This window comes from Dipodomys spectabilis, unplaced genomic scaffold (genome assembly GCF_019054845.1).
Source record: "Dipodomys spectabilis isolate Male_0828 unplaced genomic scaffold, ASM1905484v1 ptg000030l, whole genome shotgun sequence".
Lineage (NCBI taxonomy): Eukaryota > Metazoa > Chordata > Mammalia > Rodentia > Heteromyidae > Dipodomys > Dipodomys spectabilis.
In genome coordinates, this window is record NW_024870707.1 from 11,464,234 (window position 1) to 11,485,622 (window position 21,389).

Sequence of the window (21,389 nt, forward strand, 5' to 3'; positions counted from 1 at the left end):
CCGGGGTGTGGGGGTCTAGGATGGGTGTCACCGAGCTGTGGGGGGGTCAGGGTGGAGGTGGGCCTGTACAGACTCTCCTGCGGGCGGGGGGGCGCGCCACGCTCTGTCCCTTCCCCCCACTGAGCACCCCGCACCCCAGTTGGCGCTTCTAGAAGGCAGCGAGCTCCGGGCTGTGCGCTCCGCCCCCTCCGCAGCCTCCCTTCTCGCCCTCCCGCCCCCCTCCCGCTCGGGCTCGACGTCACGCGATGACGTCGGAGGCCGGGGAGGGGGGAGGAGCCCCCCCAGCCGGTGCTCCCGCTGCAGCGCGCTTAGCCCAGCCTCCCGCCCCCCCCCCCGCGTCTCCAAAACGAGCCCCCCACGCCTGGCAGGAGCTATATAAGGCGGGCGAGCCAGGCGAGGGGGGCAGCGCAGCCGAGCGGAGCCCGGAGAGGAGAGCGCGAGCGCCGGCAGAGCGAGCCAGCGAGCGAGCGAGCGCCTGGAAGCCCGGAGGACGCGGACGCCCGAGCCCGGGGCGCCCGCCCGGAGGACGGGGACTCCGGAGCCCGCGGCGCCCGCAGCCATGTACCGCTCCACCAAGGGCGCCTCCAAGGCGCGCCGCGACCAGATCAACGCGGAGATCCGGAGCCTCAAGGAGCTGCTGCCGCTGGCCGAGGCGGACAAGGTCCGTCTGTCCTACCTGCACATCATGAGCCTGGCCTGCATCTACACTCGCAAAGGCGTCTTCTTCGCCGGAGGTGAGCGAGCCGGGGAGCCCCGGGAGCCTGCGGTGCCTCGAGCTGGGCAGGGGAAGGGCTGGGGGGGACTCCGGATCCCGAGCTCAGGCACTACTTCTCTCGAGTTCTGCATGAAGGGCCGATGGATGGGAGGCGAGACCAGCAGGGTTCCCCGGGACCCCACCAGCTCGGAGGCGCCCGGGGGAGTCTGGGGGTAAAGGCAGCCTTGGCAAGTTGCGGGGATGGAGCCATCCAGAGCCCGGGGAAAGGCAGCCGCGGTCGGCGAGGCTCCGGGGGGCGCTGTCCGCCGTGCTGACCAGCTAAGGTAGCCGTGTCCGACCCGCAGCTCTCCCGGTAGCGCGGCCGCAGCCTTCGCTCTGCGAGTCGCTGTCCGAGGTGCTGACCGGGAGCCCCCGGAGGTAGCGCTGTCCGCGGTGCTGACCAGGCGCCGCCCTCGGGAGCGCTGTCCGCGGTGCTGGAGGCCCCGGCTACGGGCTCAGAAGTCTGAGGACTCCCTTAGCTGGGGAGTTCCAGCAACAGGTCTCCTGACCAAGAGCCGCGGGCAGCGGCTCAACAGGTGTCGGCAAGAGACAGATCCATGGGAGAGTCCCCCAGCCTCTGTGAAACTCAGACCCTGCCTTCTTCACTCTGCCCTGTGCCTTCCGACCTCAGCCTTGACTCACCTCATCTTGCCGCCCCGCACAGGTGCTCCTCTGGCCGGCCCCACAGGCCTTCTCTCAGCCCAAGAGCTTGAAGACATCGTGGCAGCCCTGCCTGGATTCCTGCTGGTGTTTACAGCCGAGGGGAAGTTGCTCTACCTGTCCGAGAGTGTGAGCGAGCATCTGGGCCATTCTATGGTGAGTATTGCAGGTCCTTTCAGTTCAGGACTGAGGTACAAATTGGTTTCAATGAGACTTCTATGAGATTTCTACTCTTGAGAAACTAAGGGTTCTGAGAGGGGGGAGAGAGAGAGGCTCTTGCTGTCCTCACTAATGGTGATCTCTGCTTCTGTTCTCCCAGGTGGACCTGGTGGCTCAGGGTGACAGCATTTATGACATCATCGATCCTGCTGACCACCTAACTGTGCGTCAACAACTCTCCTTGCCCTCTGCTCTAGATACTGGTGAGCACTGTCTTCTCTCATCTTTATTCCAATCTCCTCCACCCACCATTTCTCTGTTTCTTACTAGTTCCTTTTTCTTTACCCACCTAGATCGTCTTTTCCGTTGTCGTTTCAACACTTCCAAGTCCCTCCGACGCCAGAGCGCAGGCAACAAACTGGTGCTTATTCGAGGCCGATTCCACTCCCACCCACCCGGGGCCTACTGGGCAGGAAACCCTGTGTTCACGGCTTTCTGTGCCCCACTGGAGCCAAGACCCCGCCCTGGCCCTGGCCCTGGCCCTGGGCCTGGCCCTGCCTCACTCTTCCTGGCCATGTTCCAGAGTCGGCATGCTAAAGACCTGGCCCTGCTGGACATCTCTGAGAGGTGAGCCCAGAGGGTTTAACTTCAGGAGGAAGGCAGGCCAGAGTTGAGGGACTGTAGATTCTGGAGTCAGGGAGGATGGGGCTTAGATGGGCAGAGAAGCTGGGAGGGAGCAAGATGTGCAATGTTGAGCAAGGAAAACAGAAAGCTGACCTCACCCTTTCCACCTTCCCAGTGTCCTAATCTACCTGGGCTTTGAGCGCAATGAACTGCTCTGTAAATCATGGTATGGACTGCTGCACCCCGAGGACCTGGCCCACGCTTCTGCTCAACACTACCGTCTGTGTGAGTGTCCAGAGAGGCTGTGGATAAGAAAGGAAGTTGGGGGGATAAAAGAAGGGGGAGACCAGGCCCAGAATGAGCTGTGGTCAAGACTGATGTTTGGGATGCCCTAAGGGGAATATTAGGAGGAGGACCCTGGGTGGTGAGGTCAAGTTGGGGAGCTGAGAGGCACAGGTTAGGGTAGGTAGAAGAAAAGATATCATGGCTCCCTCAGCTCAGTGTAGAGGTGAAGAAGGTGGGAGTTGAGGTGGTGTTGTCTGATGGGCATCCTAACCCTGAATCTCTTCTTTCTTCTCAGTGGCTGAGAGTGGAGACATTCAGGCCGAGATGGTGGTGAGGCTGCAGGCCAAGTCTGGAGGTTGGGCCTGGATTTACTGCCTGTTATACTCGGAAGGGCCAGAGGGCTCCATTACTGCCAATAATTACCCAATCAGGTGAGCTGCAAGGTAGCAGTCTGGGTGGAAGGGGGTGTCAGCTGAAGTCAGCAAATCAGAGAACTGCTCTGGAAACAGACACCAAACCCTGACCAGTTGCCTCTTCTCTCTTTTCCAGTGACACAGAAGCCTGGAGTCTCCGCCAGCAGCTGAACTCTGAAGACACTCAGACAGCTTATGTTCTGGGTACGCCAACCATGGCGCCCTCATTCCCTGAGAATGTCCATTCCCAAGAGCAGTGCTCTAACCCACTCTTTACCCCAGCCTTGGGGGCTCCCAGAAGCACCAGTTTCTCCGGTGCTCCAGAACTGGGTGGGGTCTCAACATCAGAAGAACTTCCCCAGCCTTCTAAGGAGATGGGCTTCCGTTACCTGCCATTTGCTGCTGGGCCAGAGCCCTCTCTGCAGACAGACCTCAGCAAGGATCTTGTGTGTACACCACCCTACACACCTCACCAGCCTGGGGGCTGTGCCTTCCTCTTCAGCCTCCACGAGCCCTTCCAGACCCTTCTGCCCACTCCATCCAGCTCTCTTCAAGAACAGCTGACTCCAAGCACCGTGACCTTCTCTGATCAATTGACTCCGAGCAGTGCAACATTCCCTGATCCTCTCACCAGCCCGCTGCAAGGCCAGCTGACCGACACTGCCACCCGAAGTTACGAAGACCAGTTGACTGCGTGCACCTCTACCTTCCCGGACCAGCTGCTTCCCAGCACTGCTTCCTTCCCAGAGCCCCTGGGCAGCCCTGCCCATGAGCAGCTGACTCCTCCCAGCACCGCTTTCCAAGCTCCCCTGAGCAGCCCCAGCCAGACTTTCCCAGAGCAACTGAGCCCCAATTCTACGAAGACTTACTTCACCCAGGAGGGATGCAGTTTTCTCTATGAGAAGTTGCCCCCAAGTCCTAGCAGCCCTGGTAATGGGGACTGCACACTTCTGGCCCTCGCTCAGCTCCGGGGCCCCCTGTCTGTGGATGTCCCCCTGGTGCCCGAAGGCCTGCTCACCCCCGAGGCCTCTCCAGTCAAGCAGAGTTTCTTTCACTACTCTGAGAAGGAACAAAATGAGATCGATCGCCTCATCCAGCAGATTAGCCAGTTAGCCCAGGGCATGGACAGGCCCTTCTCTGCTGAGGCCGACACTGGGGGACTAGAGCCCCTTGGAGGACTGGAGCCCCTGGATTCTAACCTATCCCTTCCGGGGGCTGGCCCCCCTGTGCTCAGCCTGGACCTGAAACCCTGGAAATGCCAGGAGCTGGACTTCCTGGCTGACCCCGAGAACATGTTCCTGGAAGAGACGCCCATAGAAGACATCTTCATGGATCTCTCTACTCCAGACCCCAATGGGGAATGGGGTTCAGGGGATCCCGAGGCAGAGGGCCCAGGAGGGGCCCCATCGCCTTGCACCAATCTGTCCTCAGAAGACCACAGCTTCCTGGAGGACTTGGCCACCTATGAAACCGCCTTTGAGACAGGTGTCTCAGCATTCCCCTACGATGGGTTTACTGATGAGTTGCATCAACTCCAAAGTCAAGTTCAAGACAGCTTCCATGATGGTGAGTACAGACCCAATGTTTCTGTACTCATGTCCCTGGCCTTCCAGTGAGATGCTAGGAGATTAGTGGATCCATTCCTTTCTCTGTACCTCAGTGTTAATTATGTAGGTAATAATCACTTGTTGCTAAGGGTAGCAGTGAGGATAAGGAACATGAAAAACTTGGGCAGAGAGTGAGATGAGTGGTGGAGTACCTGCTCGGCCAAGAGCAAGGTCCTGAATGCAAATCATACCACCAAAATTAAAAAAAAAACAACCTAATATGAAAGTTGTGGATCAGTAGGAATGGTAGGCAAAGATGGTGACTGAAGTTTGTGCTTTAAAGTTTGTAAGGGGGCTTCCCTGTAGCTCAGTGGCACCATGCTGCTTAGCAAGTGCATCATCCTGGGCTTGATCCCCAGTACCATGAAAGAAAAGACAAACAAAACACAGTTTTTAAAAAGTCTAGGAGGGACTGGGAAGTTGGCTCAGTGGTAGAGTGCTTGCCTTGCATGCATGAGGCCCTGGGTTTGATTCCTCAGTATCACATACACAGAAAAAGCCAGAAGTGGTGCTTTGGCTCAAGTGGGAGAGTGCTAGCCTTGAACAAAAGAAGCTCAAGGACAGTGCTCAGGCCCTAAGTTAAGTCCCAGGACTGGCAAAAAAAGTCTATGAGGTACCTAAATCAATTGCCACCACATTTTATGGATGAGGTCAATCAAGGACCCAGAGTAAAGAAATATTCTTTACGTCTGACCAAAAACAAAAACAAAAACAGGAGAAGTTGTCAGATGCTGGTAGCTCATGCCTGTCATCCTAGCTACTCAGGAGGCTGAGCTCTGAAGATTGTGGTTCAAGGCTAGCCCTAGCAGAAATCTGTGAGACTCATCCCCAAATTTAGCTAGAAAAAAAAACAAAACAGAAGCAGAGGTGTGGCTCAAGTGGTAGACCACCAGCCTTGAACTAAAAAGTTAAGGGAAATTGCCTGATATAGTACTGGTCCTAGTGGTGGCATAAAGTAAAACTTAGAAGAAGTTGATTGGAGATCTAGCCTAGTATTCTTGCCCCCTAAAGGTGATAAATGGGAGAGACAAGAATTTGTCGACATTCAGGAGAGAAAGCCCAGAGGCTTTGGCCTTAGCTTCATTGCAGTAGTCCCTTCCATTGGCCCCATTCTCTCCAAAGCTACAGCTACAGCTTCTGGCACCATTTTCCCACTGGGCCAACTTATTTGAAGTCCAAACCATATGTCAACACTGCACCACACCCCGAGCCCAAAGACCTGCTCTCCTAAGAAGGCTAATTCCTCTTCTCTCTCTGTCTCTCTCTCTTCACAGATGGAAGTGGAGGGGAACCAACGTTTTGAATAAGTCTGTGACTTAACGTCAAGTATGGCATATTGTCATCAAGACGTGGAGCCGCTCTCCACCCCCCCAGGACTGTTTGGGGGGATTCTGGGGGCCAGAGGGGGATATATCTGATTCTCCAGGCCCTGAAGGATTGGGGGGGGGGGAGGGAGGTGGGAGGGCAAGGGAGGGGAGTTTCTTTTTAAAACCAAGGGACTTTGAGCGATCCCAGTTTCCATTCCAATCTGTATTCACTCGTAGTGAGCTTCCTTGAATGAATTTCAAGCGGAGAATGGGGGAGTCTCGTTTCCCCATCCGCACTGCCCCATGGGCCTGGGCCAGTTCTCCACTCCTAGGGGGGCTTCAGCTCCCCCCTAGATCTTGGTGGGGGAAAGGCAGGGCCAACCCCAGGCCAGCCTGAGCCCCGAGGGGCTCGTGACACCCACGTAGAATTCTCTACACACCAGTAACGGGATTTCAATTCCGATGGACTAGGCCGCGCTGCGGCTCTTCCTTGAGACTTTTGCGCCCCGCCGCCTGGGGTGGGAGCGCGAAGAGACGCTTCGTTCCTTTCCGATGGAGGAAGGCAGATCTGCCGCCACACGTGTGCTTTGCACGAGTGCTGGTACCTGGTGCGGGAAGCACCCGGCCGCCCGAGCGCCTGGGCCTGCCCTGGACGGCCGTCTGGGATGCTGCCCTGGACAGCTGCCTCGTGGTTCCGCGGTGACCTTTGTAGCCAACTTTATAATAAAGTCCAGTTTGCCTTTTTGGTATCTCTGGTGTCCTGAGCTGCTGTGGAAAGGGAAGATGGGGAAGTGAGGGCGTGGGGTCCCAGACAGCAGCCTGGGGGCGACAGGCCTTAAAGACTAGAGCTGCTGGGCTGGGAAGGTGGCTCAGTGGTAGAGCGCTTGCCTTGCATGTGTGAAGCCCTGGGTTTGATTCCTTAGCACTACATAAGCAAAAAGAAAAAAGCTGGAAGTGGCGCTGTGGCTCAAGTGGTAGAGTGCTAGCCTTGAGCTGAAGAGCTGAGGGACAGTGCCCAGGCCCAGAGTTCAAGCCCCACGACCAAACCCAGAAAACAAAACAAAACAAAGACTAGAGCTGCTTTGGGTCCCAGCATTTCTTCCTTTCCTCTTGCACACACTCATCCCTTCACTCCTTGTCTGTGCGCTGGGAACTGAGCACAGCAACCTGTTCTTTAGGGGGCTTGGAGTTCAGTCTGGCAGTGTTCACCAGGTGGGAGGGGCAGAGAGTCTGGTATAAGGAGGAGGATGCAGCTTTACATGGGTTCTGGATATAGGTTTGACACACCGGTCCTGGGACTGGTTTGTGGGACTCTGGGTGTCTGCATAGGCAGGAAAAGTCTCTGTTACCCATGAATAGTGCATTCAGTTGGCAAATACATGCTTCACTGCAAAAAAAGGCTCATTTCACTAATGAAGAAACAGAAGGTCACCAGTGCCAGTGGCTCACACCTGTAATCCCAGCTACTCAGGAGGCTGAGAGTAAGGCTTGTGGTTCCAAGCCAACTCAGACAGGAAAGCCCAGAAACTCTTATCTCCAATTAACCAGCAAAAGCTGGAGGTAGAGCTATGGCTCAAGTGGTAGAGTGCTAACCTTGAGCAAAAACACTAAGCAAGAGTGTAAGGCCCTGAATTCAAGCCCCTGTACCAAGGTGTACATACACACACACACACACACACACACACACACACACACACACACACACAACAGGATCACATGCGAAGGATGCTTCCATATGCTAACTCCTAAAGCCACTGAGCCACCATCTGAAATGATCCAATCTCAGATTCTCCAAGGTGAGTAGGTATGGGTGGGAGCAAGGGCCTCTTTCCTAAAGCGTGGGAAAGGAATTCTCCTCCTTTGGCATCTCCAGGCTTGTGAAGCCGAGCTGTCCAGAACTCTAGATCAGGAATCAGGAGAAGACAGTTTGCAGGCCAAATCAAGTGGTTCATGCCTGTTATCCCAACTACTTAGAAGGTAATGATGGTTCAAAGCCAGCAAGTTAGCAAGACACCATATCAATGATTAAGCCAGAACTGAGAGTATATGCTTGTGATCTTAGTTAGCTATGCAGAAGGTTGTTAGGATACCACCTGAGAACTGAGGACCAGTTCAAAGCCAGCCTGGGAGTCAGGCAGCAGTAGCTGCTGTAATCCTAACTACTCAGGAGGCTGAGATCTAAGGATTGTGGTTCTAAGCCAGCCTAGGCAGGAAAGCCCATAAGAGTCTTATATCTAACCAGCAGAAAGTTAGAAGTGAAGCTGTGGTTCAAGTGGTAGCATGCCAATCTTGAGCAAAAAAGCTAAGGGATAAAACCCAGGCCCTGAGTTCAGCCCCAGGACCAGCATGCATACATGCATATGCGCGTGTACACACATACACACACAGAGAACTACTGGGATAGTGCTGGGGTTAAACTCATGTCCTCACACTTACTAGATAGGTGCTCTACCACTATGCCTGCTGCCTTTTTTCACATTATTTTCAACATAAGTTCTCCCTTTATGACTTTACGCCCCAGTCAGGCCTGGGCTGTGATTCTCCTATGTGTGCTTCCTTATGTAAAAGGTCCTGACACATCGCAAACATGGAAAAGAATTTCTCAAAGAAGACCATTTCTGATCTGTCCTTGAAGTAAAAATCCACCAGTCTCTATCATAGGAATGTGTTCTAAAATTCACCAGAGAGCAAAGGACTACAACTTTAAAAAAACTATGATTAGGGACTGAACTCAGAGCCTTATGATCTCACTTGACTGTTTCACTGAAGGCTGCTGCTCTACCACTTGAGCCACCACTCCACTTCTGGCGTGGTTATTTGGTGGTTAACTGGAAATAAGAATGTCATGGAGATTTCTTCTGGCTGGCTTTGCACTGCAATCCTCAGTTCCCAGCCTCCTGAGTAGCTAGGATGACAGGCATGAGCCACCACACCCAACTAATGTTTAGTTTTGAAACTTAAGGGAACATAAGACACAGTCCCAGGTGAAAACAGATCTGGCTATCAGAAACAAGGAGAGTCAGGAGGAGTTACCACAGCTAAGAGAAGTAAGGAAGCACAAAGGGGAAGCAGTGAAAAGATGCAATTAACTTGCAGCGAGGAAGTCTGAATAAAGTTAGGACTTTGGTTAATACTGCATCAGCATGGCTCACTCATATGAGAAAGTACATGTAAGTGTCAGATGTTCATAAAATGGCATCAGGATGTGGGAACTCTGTCCTACCATCACAACTCCAAATCTATTTCTTCTTTTTTCTTTTAAAAGTGAACATAAAAATCTAAGAAATCAGCTGGGAAGGTGGCTCAGTGGTAGAGTGCTTGCCTCACATGCATGAAGCCCTGGATTCAATTCCCCTGTACCACATACACAGAAAAAGCTGGAAGTGGTGCTGTGGCTCAAGTGCCAGAGTGCTAACCTTGAGCAAAAGGAGCTCAGGGACAGTACCCAGGGCCTGAGTTCAAGCCCCAGGATTAGCACAAAAAAAATCTAAAGAAATCCAGATTCTGTGGGGGAAAACAGGGGGACATTCCCCTCCTCTCTGCGTCATTTGGAAGTCTTGGTGGGTGATGCCTGCCATTGATGATTCTGACCAACAGTCCAGAGCTGAGAGGGCAGAAAATTTAAAGGGAAATAGTGCCACCTGCTGGAAGAAGTGCATGTTTCTGTTCATCATCCGTGATTTATGTGCCTGCGGCTCACAGCATCAATATCTTAGCACAAATGGGTAAAGTGAGGCCCAGGCAGAGGAAAGTACTCCCAGAGTGACTGTAGAAGCCATCGATGACTCTGAAGGTAACTGCTTCCCTGGAATCAATGCTTAGAAAGGGGCTCAAGTTCAAAGGCTGAGAACAAGCTCTTTTATCATGTGATAAATTTCACCTGCAGGTGCTAGGAACTGTCCTTGGTGCTGGGAAAAAAATGGAACAAGATCCCTGGGCTCTCCAGGCACTGGTAGTTCACACCTGTACTCCTAACTACTCGACAGGCTGAGATCCAGAGAATCATGGTTTAAAGCCAGCCTGGGTAGAAAAGTTCATGAGAACTCTCATCTCCAAAATAGTCAGCAAAAAGTGGATCTGGAAGTATGGTTCAAGTGGCAGAGCACCAGCCAAGCAAGCAAGTCAAGAAAGTGTTAGGCTATGAGTTCAAACCCCAGTACTGGGGGGAAAAATTCCTAGACTCATATAATTTGTACATTGGTTGTTGAAAGATATAATAGAAGGTAAAACCAGGTATTAAAGAAGCATGCTAGCCAGACACTGGTGGCTCAGGTCTATAATCCTCGATATTCAGGAGGCTGAACCAGCAAAAAATCTAAAAAAAAAAAAAAAAAATTAACCAGCTGGATGTTGGTGGTTCACACCTATAATCCTAACTACTTAGGAGGCTGAGATCTGAGGATCATGGTTCAAAGCCAGCCCGGGCAAGAAACTCCGTGAGACTCTTATCTACAATAAACCACTCAGAAAACTGGAAGTGGCACTGTGGCTAGGGTGGTAGAGTGCTGGCCTTGAGCTGAAGAGCTGAGGGACAGCAGCTAGGCCCAGAGTTCAAGCCTTATGACAAAAAAAAAAAAAAAAAAAGCAGGGTACTGCAGGGTACACCTATCATCCGAGGTACATGAGAAGTCTACATAGCATCATGGTCTAGGCCCGCCCCCACAAAATGTCAGACCTTATTCTAAAAGTAACCAAAGTTGCTGGACACCGGTGGCTCACCCTTATAATCCTAGCTACTCAGGAGGCTGAGATCTGAGGGTCAAAGTTCAAAGCCAGATCCAGGGGAAAGTTCCTGACACTCTACTTAAACACCAAAAAGTTGAAAGTGAGACTATGGCAAGCATGTTAGTCTTGAGCAAAAAAGCTCAGGGAAAGCTCCAGGCCCTGAGATTAAGCCCCAGGACCAGCAAGAAAAATATAATGAAAACTACAAAAGGGATTGAGGGTGTGGCTTAACAGAGCAAAACTGAGAACAACTTCGTCCCACCAATAAAATTGGTTTAGAAAAATAATGGAAAAATGTCCTAAATAATTGCCAACTTACAAGCAGAATACAATAGTACATGGAGTATGAGCTGCTTTTTTTTGTTATTGTTGGTCGTGGGGCTTGAACTCTGGGCCTGGCGCTGTCCCTCAGCTCTTCAGCACAAGGTGAGTACTCTACCACTTGAACCACAGCACCACTACCGGTTTTCTGGTGGTTTATTGGAGATAAGAGTCTCAGGGGCTTTCCTGTCTGGGCTGGTTTTGAACCACGATCACCAGATCTTAGCCTCCCGAGTAGCTAGGATTACAGGTGTGAGCCACTGGCACGAGCTTCTTATTTTCTTCAAACTGGTATTGGGGTTTAAACTCATGGCCTGCATACTTTCCCTTGACTTTTTCATTCAAGGCTACTACTCTACCATTTAAGCCACAGCTCCACTTCTGGGTTTTTGGTGGTTAATTGGAGATAAAAGCCTTTGACTTTCTCACTCAAGCTGGCTTCAAACTGTGATCTCAGACCTCAGCCTCCTGAGTAATTAGGATTACGGAGGTAAGCCACTAACACCTAGCTTATTTATTAATTATATTTTTTCCAGTCCTGGGGCTTCAACTCAGGGCCTAGGCACTGTCCCTGAGCTTCTTTTGCTCAATGCTAACCCTCTACCACTTGAGCCACAGCGCCACTTCCAGCTTTTTCTGTGTATGTGGTACTGAGGAATTGAACCCAGGGCTTCATGCATGCTAGGCAAGCATTCTACCACAGGATGCTCACCCACAAGGCGGGCCTCCACTGCATCTGACACAATCTCAGAACCCATGTTATTTATGGCTGGTTCCTCAAGGGTTCCTGGTGTAGCAGTACTGAGGGAGAAGGGTGTCAGGTAATAGGGGCTTCGGCCTCATGAATGTATTTATGCTGGGCGGGAGTAAAGTGAGGCCCTCCACAGCTCAGCTCCTTCCACATGTAATCACATCCCTTTCTACTTCTCTGGTTGTGATACAGCCAAGGGGGCCCAAGCCAGACACCAGACACGAGCACCATGCTGTCTGAGCTTTTCAGCCACCAGAATCATGAGCCAAGTAAACATCTTTTATTATAAAGTATAGTCTCAAGTGCATTATTGTACAGCCATACACAGCTGTCTGAGCCTCAGTTTACATATCTGAGGAGGAGGAAGATCCCTACCTACCTTCTAGGGCACCTAACATCTGTCTAGGTTGATCACAACCAGTGCTGGTCCCCTTCCCACAGTTCTCAAGACAGAAATTGAGAGTGGGTAATAAAGGATCTTTATTTAGGCTTGATCCCTTGATATAGTCATATGTATAAAACTATATGAAGTCAGGAAAATGTCAATCATAGGTTAGTATGGTCTTCCTTCCCGGGGGCACAGCTTTCTCAACTGGCCCCCTTCAAAATCCCGGAGTATGGAGGGCAGGGGGTCACTTGGCAGCTTCTGCCTGGGCTGCCAAATCTGCCTCTTTCTGGGCCTCCAGGACTGCAGCTCGCTCCTTCTGGAAACTTGCCAGCTCTTCTGCACTGAGGCTGCAGGTGAAAAGAGACAGACTAGTGAGTGGCCAGTGGCTGATAGACTCTCACTAAGGGCCCCAGATACCAATTCCCCTGGCCTCTTCCCTGTCCCTGGTCTTTCCAGACTCCATACCTTTGCTCTGCCACGAATGCCACCCACAATCCTTACTGTACTCTACTTTTAATCCCCTTTCTAAAGCCTAATTCATTCTGTGAGGCCTTGCCCAGACAAACTATCACAACCTTTTTTTTTTTTTTTTTTTGGTTGTGGGGCTTGAACTCTGGACCTGGGCACTGTCCCTCAGCTCTTCAGCTCAAGGCAAGCACTCTACCACTTGAGCCACAGCGCCACTTCTGGTTTTCTGATGGTTTATTGGAGATAAGAGTCTCATGGAAAGCTGGGCGCTGGTGGCTCACACCTGTAATCCTAGCTACTCAGGAGGCTGAGATCTGAGGATCGTGGTTCAAAGCCAGCCCGGGCAGGAGAGACCGTGAGACTCCTATCTCCAATAAACCACCAGAAAACCAGAAGTGGCGCTGTAGCTCAAGTGGTATAGAGCGCTCGCCTTGAGCTGAAGAGCTGAGGGACAGCACCCAGGCCCAGAGTTCAAGCCCCACGACCGACCAAAAAAAAAAAAAAAAGAATCAGCTGGGCGCTGGTGGCTCACGCCTGTAATCCTAGCTACTCAGGAGGCTGAGATCTGAGGATCGAGGTTCAAAGCCAGCCCGGGCAGGAGAGACTGTGAGACTCCTATCTCCAATAAACCACCAGAAAATGGGAAGTGGCGCTGTAGCTCAAGTGGTAGAGCGCTCGCCTTGAGCTGAAGAGCTGAGGGACAGCGCCCAGGCCCAGAGTTCAAGTCCCACAACCGACAAAAAAAAAAAAAAAGTCTCATGGAGGGCTGGGAAGGTGGCTCAGTGGTAGAGCGCTTGCTTTGCATGCCTGAAGCCCTGGGTTCAATTCCTCAGCACCACATAAGCAAAAAGAAAAAAAGCCGGAAGTGGCGCTGTGGCTCAAGTGGTAGAGCGCTAGCCGTGTGCTGAAGAGCTGAGGGACAGCGCCCAGGCCCAGAGTTCAGGCCCCATGACTGGGTCCCCCCCCCCCCCCAAAAAAAAAAAAAGTGTCTCATGGACTTTTCTGCTGGAGCTGGCTTTGAACCATGATCCTCAGATCTGAGCCTCCTGAGTAGTTAGGATTACAGCATGAGCCACCAGCACCCAGCCTATCACAAACACTTTGTACAGTGAAGTCACAGGGAAAAGATGTGTCCCAAGGCAGAAATCCATCCCCCTTATCTCTGCTCCCTGTAAAAATAAAGATTTGAGAAATGGCAAGTTCAGGTCTGCTGTAGGTTCAACTCCACTCAATTTGGGAAACCATCAACTGTCAGCCTTGGCGTGAGCTGTGGCACAAACAGCAAGGGGCCAGCAGAGGTTGCCCTTATCCCTGCTATGGTCTGGACCATACTCTCCCATTGACACCTTACTTTAAGGGAACAATTCTGCATTAATCCAAAACCCTTTGGGGAGAGTGGTACTTCTGGCCTTGGGATTAACTCTGATTGGTCTCCCCCTCGCACCATGTCCCATTCTGCCTCTGGGACTAGAGTCTCTAAGAACAGTGGCTTCTGCTTCTTGTCAGTGCCTCCCATCCTTCCTGAGATACTTCTATTTCTTGGAACATTTGCTCCCAGTCTTTGCCCTCCTTTCCCAAGGCTCTGCTTAGATGTCACCTCCCCAGGGATCTCTTAATGGCACACCATGCAAAACCAGGATTCCTCCTCTTTGCTTCTGTGGCACCTATTGCTTTTTAAATCAACAAGACTATCTGGCTGTATTTACGGATCTGTTGCTACTTCAAAGACGATGAGTTCCAGCAGATTAAGATAAGCATGAGTTCATGTCTAGCTGTATCCAATTCTAAAACAATGTCTGATACATAAGAGATGCCTAAGAATTGTACTCCCAATGCACAAATGAGGCCTGTACCCAGACTCCATCCTCAAGACTCCAACATTCTCCGACTCAACAGCTAACTCTATAAGCTGCCCCAAGTAAAGCCTTCTGGGCCTTCTCTTCAAACTGCTCCTCCCATGACACTCACTCCTTCACCACTCGGATGCCCAGGGAACGGGCAGAGCCAATGATGGATCGGACAACAGAAGACAGAGGGACATCCTGCAGGGCAAAGGCTTCATCCTGTGCTTTGACACGAGCAATTTCATATATGTGCTTCAGCGTCACCAGGCCGGCCACCTCTTTCCCTAAGAAGGAACAAGTCATTCTTCAAGTGTCACTGCTTCCCTCCACAATTTCCAGAATCTCAGGAGTCCATCTGGCCCTTACCCGTTTCCCGGGCCCCTTTCTCAATCCCAGCAGCTGCCTTCAAGAAATAGGAAACAGTGGGTTGTGCAATCTTGATTTCAAATGTCCTGTCAGGCTTAACCAAAAAATAAAAAGATATGTAAGAATCACTTCGCTTTGCAAACTTCTAATGTCATTTTCCCTTCCTCTCAATTCACTTTCCCATGGTGTCCCTCACAGGCCACAAAAAAAACCCACATGGAAAAACAAACCTGCAGCAAACATCCCCGTCACCTCTATTCCAGGTCTAACTCAGTAAAATGGAGGGACAAAGGGAAGAAAGGAGCTATAGCACAACCAGATAGCTTCAGAAAAAAATATGGTTTAGACTATGTCTCTGGGGAAACAAGCCCAGTAATAAGAAGAGACTTGCACCTAGGGTGCTCCCTCCCTCCCCCCCCCCCCCCACCTCTCTTGCCAGTCCTGGGGCTTGAACTCAGGGCCTGGGCACTGTCCCTGAGCTTCTTTTGCTCAAGGTTAGCACTCTACCACTAGAGCCACAGCCACGTCTGGATTTTTCTGTGCATATGGTACTGAGGAATCGAACCCAGGGCTTTGTCCATGCTAGGCAAGCACTCTATCACTAAGCCACGTTCCCAGCCCCAATGTGCTGCCTCTTAGCTCCTTTTATACAAGGCTGGTGTTTTACCACTTGAGCCACACCTCCACTTCCAGCTTTTTACTGGTTAATTGGAGAAAAGATTCTTACAGACTTTAATGCCCGGGCTGGCTTCCAACTGTGATTCTCAAATCTCTACTTTCTGAGTAGCTAGGATGTCAGGTATGAGCCGCGGGCGCCCTGCTAGAATGGCGTGTTTTAAGAAACCGAGGATCAGAGTCCAGATTGCACCTTCACAAAAATCTTCGTGGGCAGAGGAATGCCTACTTTGATGTCCTTCGTCTTCTCGTTGAACTCCTTGCAAAACTGGCTGATAGAAACACCTCGCTGTGGGAGAAGCATGGAGGTTAGCAGCGGCGGGCGACAGCTCCCGCGCTCCGGGCCTCGAACCGAGGTCCCCCAGCGAAGCGCTCCCCCCCCCCACCCCGCGCCCGCGCCCGCGCGCCGCGTTCCCGCCACCGCCGCACCTGACCCAAGACGGGCCCCAGCGGGGGCCCGGGCATGGCCTGGCCAGCTCGCACGATGGCCCGGATCACTCCACCAGCCTCCGTCTTCTTGACGGCCCGCGTGACCCGGCTGAGCTTCGACATGACACGCGGCTGTCGGTCTCTGGTCACCTCAGAGCGAACTACCAGAGCCGGGCTCTGGGCGCCGCCATCTTGGGCCAGAGGTCAACGGTCCTCCCGTAAGGTCAACAAATAGCAGCCTTGTTTCGGTCCTTACCGCTCCCCAATTAGTGAGCCAACGAGGCCTAGGGATTTTTTTTTAATTCTTCACAATTGGTCTTCTGCAGATAGTGAAAGACTCTGAATGGCTTCGGTGCACGCAATTTCCAGGAATGTGTACAGGCACCGTCTCAGACAGCCCAATGGCAGTGGGACCTTGGTCCTCGCAAAGTATTGTGGGTATGGTAGTTTCGGCCCCTCCTGCAGGCTCTGTTGTTTGCCAAGGCACTAGGATGTCATCTACTGGACGCAGTGAAAATCTAAGGTTTGAAATGAACTTGGAGCTAGTTAGGGACTGGGAGATTTTTTAATTAATTCATTCATTTTTAAAAAATTGAGTCCTGTTGCTGAATGGTAACAAGTGTAGATCTTGGAAGCAAACTGCTAGGTTGCTGGCTGTTAATTCAATTATGTAGCTTCTTTTCTTTTTTGTACCCAGTGTAATGGGAATTATAATATGTACCCCCCAACCTCTCAGGAAAGTTATGAAGACTGACTTTACTATTCTATTTTATGTATGTATATGTGTATTTGTGTCTGTCTGTCTGTCTGTATGTATGTATATTTGTTCCACTCCTAGGGCTTGAACTCAGGGCCTGGGCACTGTCCCTAAGCAACAGCACTGCCTCCTCCTCCTCCTCCTCCTCCTCCTCCTCCTCCTCCTCCTCCTCCTCCTCCTCCTCTTCCTCTTCCTCCCCTTCCTCCTCCCTCCTCTCCCCCTCCTCCCCCTCCTTCTCCCCTCACTTCTGCTTGAGCCACAGCTTCACTTCCAGCTTTTTGGTGTTTAATTGGAGATTGTCTCAGACATTGCTTCCTGGGCTGGCTTTGAACCTTGATCCTCGTATCTCAACCTCCCAAGTAGCTAGGATTACAGACATGAGCCGCTGGTGCCCAGAGAGAACTGTTTTTTTTTTTTTTTAATTTTATTTTATTTTATTTGTGAACATACTGTACAGAGGGGTTACAATTACATGGGCAGGATAATGCATACATTTCTTACCAAGCATTGCAGCCTCCTCCTTTGGTTTACCCTTCACATCCCTTCCCAGCCTCCCCCTTCCCCCCCAATCCCAATCCTTCTGAGAGAACTGTTTTTATGAACAGTTACTTTCCCCCTACTCTATGAGGGATAGGCACAGAGATGTCCACTTTACAGATGAAGAAACCCAGATAGTGGGTGCAATGTCACTTACCCTGTGTTTCTCTGGGCTGTGGCTATGATCTGAACGTGGCTTGCTCCTCCTAAACTCAAGTTGAAATTAAATTGCCATTGTAGCAGCATTAAAGGATGGGGCCTTTAAGAATTGGTTAGGCCAAGAGAGTGCTGCCCTCATCAATGGATTAAAGCCATTATTGAGGGAATGGAATGGATGTGTTCAGCTTTTCGTCTTCTCTGTCTTGTCTTCTGCCTCTGCCATGTTATGACACAGCAAGAAGGCCCTTAGCAGACGGTACCCTAATCTTAGCCTTCCTAGCCTCCAGAACTACAAGAAATAAATTTCTGCTCTTTATAAACTGCCCAGTCTGGAGGCTGGGGATGTTGCTCAGTGGCAGAGTAGCTCTAGCATTCGAAAATCTCTTGCGTTCTATCCCCAGCAGCACCACCACAAAAATGTACCCAGCCTCAGATGTTCTATAATTGTGCTCAAATTATGTTAAGATAAAATGCTAGAAAGTAGTATATCAGAATTTGAACCTAGACCATATGGCTAGTATTCATGAACTTAACTGCTGCTATGTTAGTGTATGTTTTTTTTTGCCAGTCCTGGGGCTTGAACTCAGGGCCTGGGTACTGTCCTTGAGCTTCTTTTGCTCAGGGCTAGCACTCTACCACTTGAACCACAGTGCCACTTCCAGCTTTTTCTGTTTATTGTGGTGCTAAGGAATCAAACCCAAGGCTTCATGCATGCGAGGCAAGCATTTTACCACTAAGCCACATTCCCAGTCCTGTATTTGTATGTGTGTGTGCACATGTACATGTGTGCTAGTGCTGGGGCTTAAATTCAGGACCTTAACCTTTCCCTTGGCTTTTTCCATTCAAGGTTAGCATTCTACCTCTTGAGCTACAGCTCCATTTATAGTTTTATTGCTGGTTAATGGGAGACAATAGTCTCATGGAATTTTCTGCTTGGGTTAGCTTTGAACTGAGATCCTCAGATCTCAGCCTCCTGAGTATCCAGGATTACAAATGTGAGCCACTGGTGGCCAGCTTTGAGTATGATTTTGAATATAATTATCCCTTAACATATGGAAGAGTTTTATCCCAAAAACATATATTAGTGGTACTAAGAGGGTGGCAACTTAATGTGACCATGATGTCTGGAGATAGATCCTTTGGAAAATTATTAAGTCATACCATCTGGATGTGATTATTACTAGTACTCATTTGCTAGGTTACATGGGCACATCACCTTGGAAAAGAACTGACTGCCACCTAATGAGGGACCCCAATGTAAAACCATCCCGCTAAGAATCTCCTGTTTCTGACCCTCAAAACCAGAATGAGATACTAAATGTTTCTTATTTAAGTGGCTAAGCTTTCGGGTAATTTGTTACAAGGTAATTTGCTAATATAGCTAGATACTGAGATGAACTTCTTCCTAATGCCTACTGCAGACCAGGGAAGAAGACAGTAGGAGAGGGCTGGGAAGGTGGCTCAGTGGTAGAGCGCTTGCCTTGCATGCCCTCGGTGCGATTCCGTAGCACCACATAAGCACAAAAAGCCGGAAGTGGGGCTGAGGCTCAGGTGGTAGAGCGCTGGTCTACAGCTGAAGAGCTGGGGGACAGCACCCAGGCCCAGGGCCCCACAACCGACAAAAAAAAAGACAGTAGGAGAGTGAGAAACACACACACAACTTACAGAAAGCTGGGAGCAGATGGACTGTCAGGAGCTAGGGGTAGGTCTTGGAGACCGAAGCAGCCCATGTCATAGTTCAGTGTGTTTATTTATACAGGCACTTGCACAAACAAAAGGCAAGGAGGAGCTGGGCACCAGTAGCTCACACCTGTAATGCTAGCTTTTCAGGAGGCTGAGATCTGAGGATCTCCATTCAAAGCCAGCCCAGGCAGGAAAGTCTATGAGACGCTTATCTACAATAAACTACCAGAAAACCAGAAGTAGTGCAGTAGCTCAAGTGGTAGAGCGCTTGCCTTGAGTTGAAGAGCTGAGGGATAGCGCCCAGGCCCAGAGCTCAAGCCCCAGGGCCGACAAAAAAGAAAGAGAGAGAGAGAGAGAGAGAGAGAGAGAGAGAGAGAGAGAGAGAGAGAGAAAAGAAAGAAAGAAAGAAAGAGAAAGAAAGAAAGGAAAAGAAAAGAAAAAGAGAGAGGTGTTGTACGTGATAGGTAGCTCTCAGCAAAAGTTTGGTAATTAACAGGAAAAACATATGACCTTGAGTAAAGGTATCTGAGCTCATTAATTTAGCTCCAAGGCTAAGATATGAACTATGCCTTCCAACTGTTTGACTGTTCAACTGTTGCTGCCTCAGGTCATCAGGCAGAGATGACACGGTTCTGAACTGTTGCTCAAGGAACTCCTGTCTCTGGCTCCCAACACACCAATTCTCTACAAAAACAGGTAGCATATGCCAGGCACTGGTGGCTCATGCCTAATTCTAACTACTCAGGAGACTGAGGTTTGAGGATTGCTATTCAAAGCCAGTTGGGATTAAGTATCAAAAAGCCAGAAGTAGGGTTGTGGCTCAAGTGGTAGAGTACCAGTCTTGAGCAAAACAAAAGCTGAAGGACAGCACCAAGGCTCTTAGTTCAAGCCACAGGACCAACACACACACACACACACACACACACACACACACACACACACACACACACACACACACACAGCCAGCTGGATTTGGCTCATTGGCTATCATGTCTCTTGCCTGTTCTCCAATGACATTCTCTCTCTTGGTACCACACTAGAGTTTTAAGCTTTTCCCAGTTGTTTTAAATTTGAACTGTGTGTGTATGTGTTGATACTGGGGCTTGAACTCAGGACCTATTGCTCTCCATTGGCTTTTTTGCTCAAGGCTGGTGCTCTACCACTTGAACCATACCACCACTTCTGGATTTTTGCTGGTTAATTGGACATTAAGAGTCTCATGGGGATTGGGAAGGTGGCTCAGTGGTAGAGTGCTTGCCTCCCATGCGTGAGGCCCTGGGTTCAATTCCTCAGCACCACATAAACAGAAAAAGCGGGAAGTGGCACTGTGGCTCAAGTGGTAGAGCCACTAGCCTTGAGCTGAAGAGCTGAAGGACAGCACTCAGGCCCAGAGTTCAGGCCCCACGACCGACCAAAAAAAAAAAAAAAAAAGTCTCATGGATTTTCCTGCCCAGGCTTGCTTTATTTATTTATTTATTTATTTGTTTATTTGATCAGTCATGGGGCCTGGGTGCTGTCCCTCAGCTCTTCAGCTCAAACCACTTGAGCCACAGCACCATTTCTGGCTTTTTCTGCTTATGTGGTGCTGAGGAATTGAACCCAGGGTCTCATGCATGCAAGGCAAGCACTCTATCACCTTCCTAGCCCCCAGGCTGGCTTTAAACAGTGATCCTCAGATCTGTCTCTTGAGTAGCTGGGATTACAGGCGTGCTGGTGCTCAGCCTATTTTATACTCTCTCTGTCTGTCTGTCTGTCTGTCTGTCTGTCTGTCTCTCTCTATTTTGTGCTGGTCCTAGGGCTTGAACTCAGGGCCTGAACATTGTTCCGGAGCATTTTTGCTTAAGGTTAGTGCTGTGCCATTTGAGCTACAGCTCCACTTCCATATTTTTGCTGGGCAATTGGAGATGAGAGTCTCATGGATGTTCCTGCCTGGGTTGGCTGCAAACCATGATCCTCAGAGCTCAGCCTCCTGAGTAGCTATGATGACAGGCATGAGCCACTGGTGCCTGGCTCCTCTTTGCCTTTTGTTTGTGCAAATTCCTGTATAAGTAAGCACACTGAACTATGGTATGGGCTGCTTTGGTCTCCCAAACCTCACAGATAAAACTCAGTCCTCCTCATTTCTATTTAGAAGTCTCTTGAATCCTGGAACATTTTCCTAACATCAAGCCACTTGGGGGAGCCACCAGCCTATGGACCCATGCCCCTGGAGCCTGGTCTTTTCCTTGCTAGCTTTTACTTAGATGTCTGCCTTTAGCTGGCACTTCTATGTCAAGTCAGGTACTCTGATCTCCCCTATAAATTATGAGACCCCAGCCAGGCACTGGTGGCTCACACCTGTCATCCTAGCTACTCAGGAGGCTGAGATCTGAGGGTCGCCATTCAAAGCCAGCCTGAGCAGGAAAGTCCATGAGACTCTTATTTCCAGTAAACCACCAGAAAACAGGAAATGGTGCTGTGGTTCAAGTGGTAGAGCA

The 21,389-nt window shown here is 50.5% G+C and overlaps 2 protein-coding genes across 3 annotated transcripts; one reads left to right on the forward strand and one right to left on the reverse strand.

The window, feature by feature from the left end:
• Nucleotides 1-399: 399 nt before the first annotated feature.
• Npas4 (neuronal PAS domain protein 4) lies at nucleotides 400-6,556 on the forward strand. The gene is made up of 8 exons (XM_042676352.1): nucleotides 400-734; nucleotides 1,419-1,570; nucleotides 1,734-1,836; nucleotides 1,927-2,200; nucleotides 2,373-2,482; nucleotides 2,778-2,913; nucleotides 3,032-4,461; nucleotides 5,777-6,556. Exons 1-8 carry the CDS (start codon nucleotides 560-562, stop codon nucleotides 5,803-5,805), a joined length of 2,409 nt encoding a protein of 802 aa, XP_042532286.1. The 5' UTR covers nucleotides 400-559; the 3' UTR covers nucleotides 5,806-6,556.
• Nucleotides 6,557-12,069: 5,513 nt separating this feature from the next.
• On the reverse strand, nucleotides 12,070-15,993 carry Mrpl11 (mitochondrial ribosomal protein L11). Of its 2 annotated transcripts, none has more exons than XM_042675989.1 (5): nucleotides 15,777-15,993; nucleotides 15,577-15,636; nucleotides 14,673-14,766; nucleotides 14,431-14,590; nucleotides 12,070-12,341 (listed from the first exon to the last, which is right to left on the reverse strand). In XM_042675989.1, the coding sequence occupies exons 1-5, from the start codon at nucleotides 15,897-15,899 to the stop codon at nucleotides 12,239-12,241; spliced, it is 540 nt and encodes a 179-aa protein (XP_042531923.1). In that variant the 5' UTR covers nucleotides 15,900-15,993; the 3' UTR covers nucleotides 12,070-12,238. The 2 variants fall into 2 exon arrangements, with proteins under 2 accessions (XP_042531923.1, XP_042531922.1); XM_042675988.1 differs by having other exon boundaries at nucleotides 15,541-15,636; nucleotides 15,777-15,991.
• Between the last annotated feature and the right edge of the window lie 5,396 nt (nucleotides 15,994-21,389).

Excerpts from the sequence above, each read along its gene's own strand:
- Npas4 (XM_042676352.1), top strand. The coding sequence starts at position 560 with ATGTACCGCTCCACCAAGGGCGCCTCCAAGGCGCGCCGCGACCAGATC. Across the intron at positions 735-1,418 it reads AGGCGTCTTCTTCGCCGGAG|GTGCTCCTCTGGCCGGCCCC; the intron begins GTGAGCGAGCCG and ends CGCCCCGCACAG. Across the intron at positions 2,483-2,777 it reads TGCTCAACACTACCGTCTGT|TGGCTGAGAGTGGAGACATT; the intron begins GTGAGTGTCCAG and ends CTTTCTTCTCAG.
- Mrpl11 (XM_042675988.1), bottom strand. The coding sequence starts at position 15,899 with ATGTCGAAGCTCAGCCGGGTCACGCGGGCCGTCAAGAAGACGGAGGCT. Across the intron at positions 15,637-15,776 it reads TGGGGCCCGTCTTGGGTCAG|CGAGGTGTTTCTATCAGCCA; the intron begins GTGCGGCGGTGG and ends CTTCTCCCACAG. Across the intron at positions 12,342-14,430 it reads GGCATCCGAGTGGTGAAGGA|CCTCAGTGCAGAAGAGCTGG; the intron begins GTGAGTGTCATG and ends TTTCACCTGCAG.